The sequence below is a fragment of the Cebus imitator genome, unplaced genomic scaffold (assembly GCF_001604975.1).
Source record: "Cebus imitator isolate Cc_AM_T3 unplaced genomic scaffold, Cebus_imitator-1.0 Scaffold30, whole genome shotgun sequence".
In the NCBI taxonomy this organism is placed as follows: Eukaryota; Metazoa; Chordata; class Mammalia; order Primates; family Cebidae; genus Cebus; species Cebus imitator.
In genome coordinates, this window is record NW_016107345.1 from 3,647,716 (window position 1) to 3,649,384 (window position 1,669).

The following is a 1,669-nucleotide window of genomic DNA, read 5'->3' on the forward strand; positions in this document are numbered from 1 at the left end:
AAAAAAAAAAAAAAAAAAAGGGAAGCTAAGTTAATCTAGGTTTATATTTACAAAGTCTGCTGTGATTTGTGATTCGTAAAAGGGGTAGAGGATAAGTTGGAAGACTGAGAGTCTTACGTGAGTAGGAACAAAAAGTGACTGAGGGGAATGGTTGAGGCCTCCCAAATGCCCAGTAGAAATTGATGAATTTGAGCTATAGTGATGCACAGCTGGCTGTGGTTTCACGATGGCTGTCAACTTCTGATTTCCAGTTTCAGAGCGACTCCCGTGAGAAATGTTCACCAAGGCACTTGTTGGCAGTCGATAACCTCTACCAGGTGAGCATCTGAAAGTAAAAAGTTCTATCAGGGTCAGAAGGAAAACAATACTAAATGTGTTAGGGAGAAGAGTCAAATAATTTTTGGTGGACAATCCATCATCAGCATTAGTAAACACTACTTTTTAATTCAGTAGAGGAACCTCAAATCACAGAAATATCTCAATTTATAAGATGACAGATTTCTAAAAAGTGTCCTAAGAGGACATTTGGTATTTACTAAGTAGAGAAAACCGAACTATGTTCCAGGGGCGTGTGCTGATTTGTTCTTAAGAAGCTTGCATTTTAATTGCTGAATACAACTGATAAATTTATGAATTCAATATTAATCTTTTTTTTTTTTTTTTTAAGAGATGAGATCTTGCTCTGTCACTCAGGCTGGAGTGCAATATCCTAGCTAACTGCAGTGTCAAACTCCCGGACTCAAGCAGTCTTCCCATCTCAGCCTCCTGTGTAACTGAGACCACAGGTGCATGGCACCAAGCCTGGCATGCTTTTATATTTGTTTTTAGAGACAGGGTCTTACTATGTTGCCAGGCTGGTTTTGAACTCCTGGGCTCAAGTAATTCTGTAACCCCAAAGTGTTGGGGTTACAGATGTGAGCCACCACGCCCAGCCTCAAACTTCTTAAAGAAAACTGTGGAGCCAGGCATGGTAGCTCACACTCGTAATCTCAACACTTGGGAGGTCAAGGCGGGCAGATAATTTGAGGTCACACATTTGAGACCAGCCTGGCAAACATGGTGAAACTCTGTCTCTACTAAAAATACTAAAAAATTAGCTGGGCTTGGTGGCGCACACCTGTAATCCCAGCTATCTGGGAGGCTGAGGCAGGAGAATCACTTAAACACGAGATGGAGGCTGTGGTGAGCTGAGACTTCACCACTGCACTCCAGACTGGGCAACAGAGCAAAACTCTGTCTCAAAAACAAACAAACAAACAAACAAAAACAACTGTGGTTTGCAAAGTCTAAGTTATGAAAGCTCAGGAGTATACATTCTCAGTGTGGCTCTTCCTAAGCAACAGGGTAAATGTTAGATTTGCTCTCATTTGTCTATTGGTCAACTGTGGAGTCCAGCCCCTTTTCCCTCATTTTCTCATCTTAAAGTTCCAGGCCTGTATCTGGAAAGGCTTAAGAGACAAGTATTTGTGATTTCCATCTTTCATGGCCTTGATAAAAGTATAAGATATTAAAGAAACCTTCTCTTGTTTTTAACTCTATCACCTAATTTTTTTCTCTTTCAGAGTGTAATTTTCTTATATCGAAAGTGGAAAAATATGGGTCTATTAGAAACCTTTGTAAGTTCAAGGTTGCTAGGAAGTATCTATTTTCTTTTCTTTTTTTTTTTTTT

General features: G+C 39.8%; 1 protein-coding gene across 7 annotated transcripts in view; it reads right to left on the reverse strand.

The window, feature by feature from the left end:
• XRN1 (5'-3' exoribonuclease 1) overlaps positions 1-1,669 on the reverse strand; it is a 126,331-nt gene that overhangs the window by 52,882 nt on the left and 71,780 nt on the right. For all 7 annotated transcript variants that reach the window (XM_017523759.1, XM_017523755.1, XM_017523757.1 and 4 more), the window contains one exon: positions 118-325. In XM_017523759.1, the coding sequence (XP_017379248.1) occupies positions 118-325 (208 nt within the window). The remainder of the gene's footprint in view (positions 1-117; positions 326-1,669) is intronic.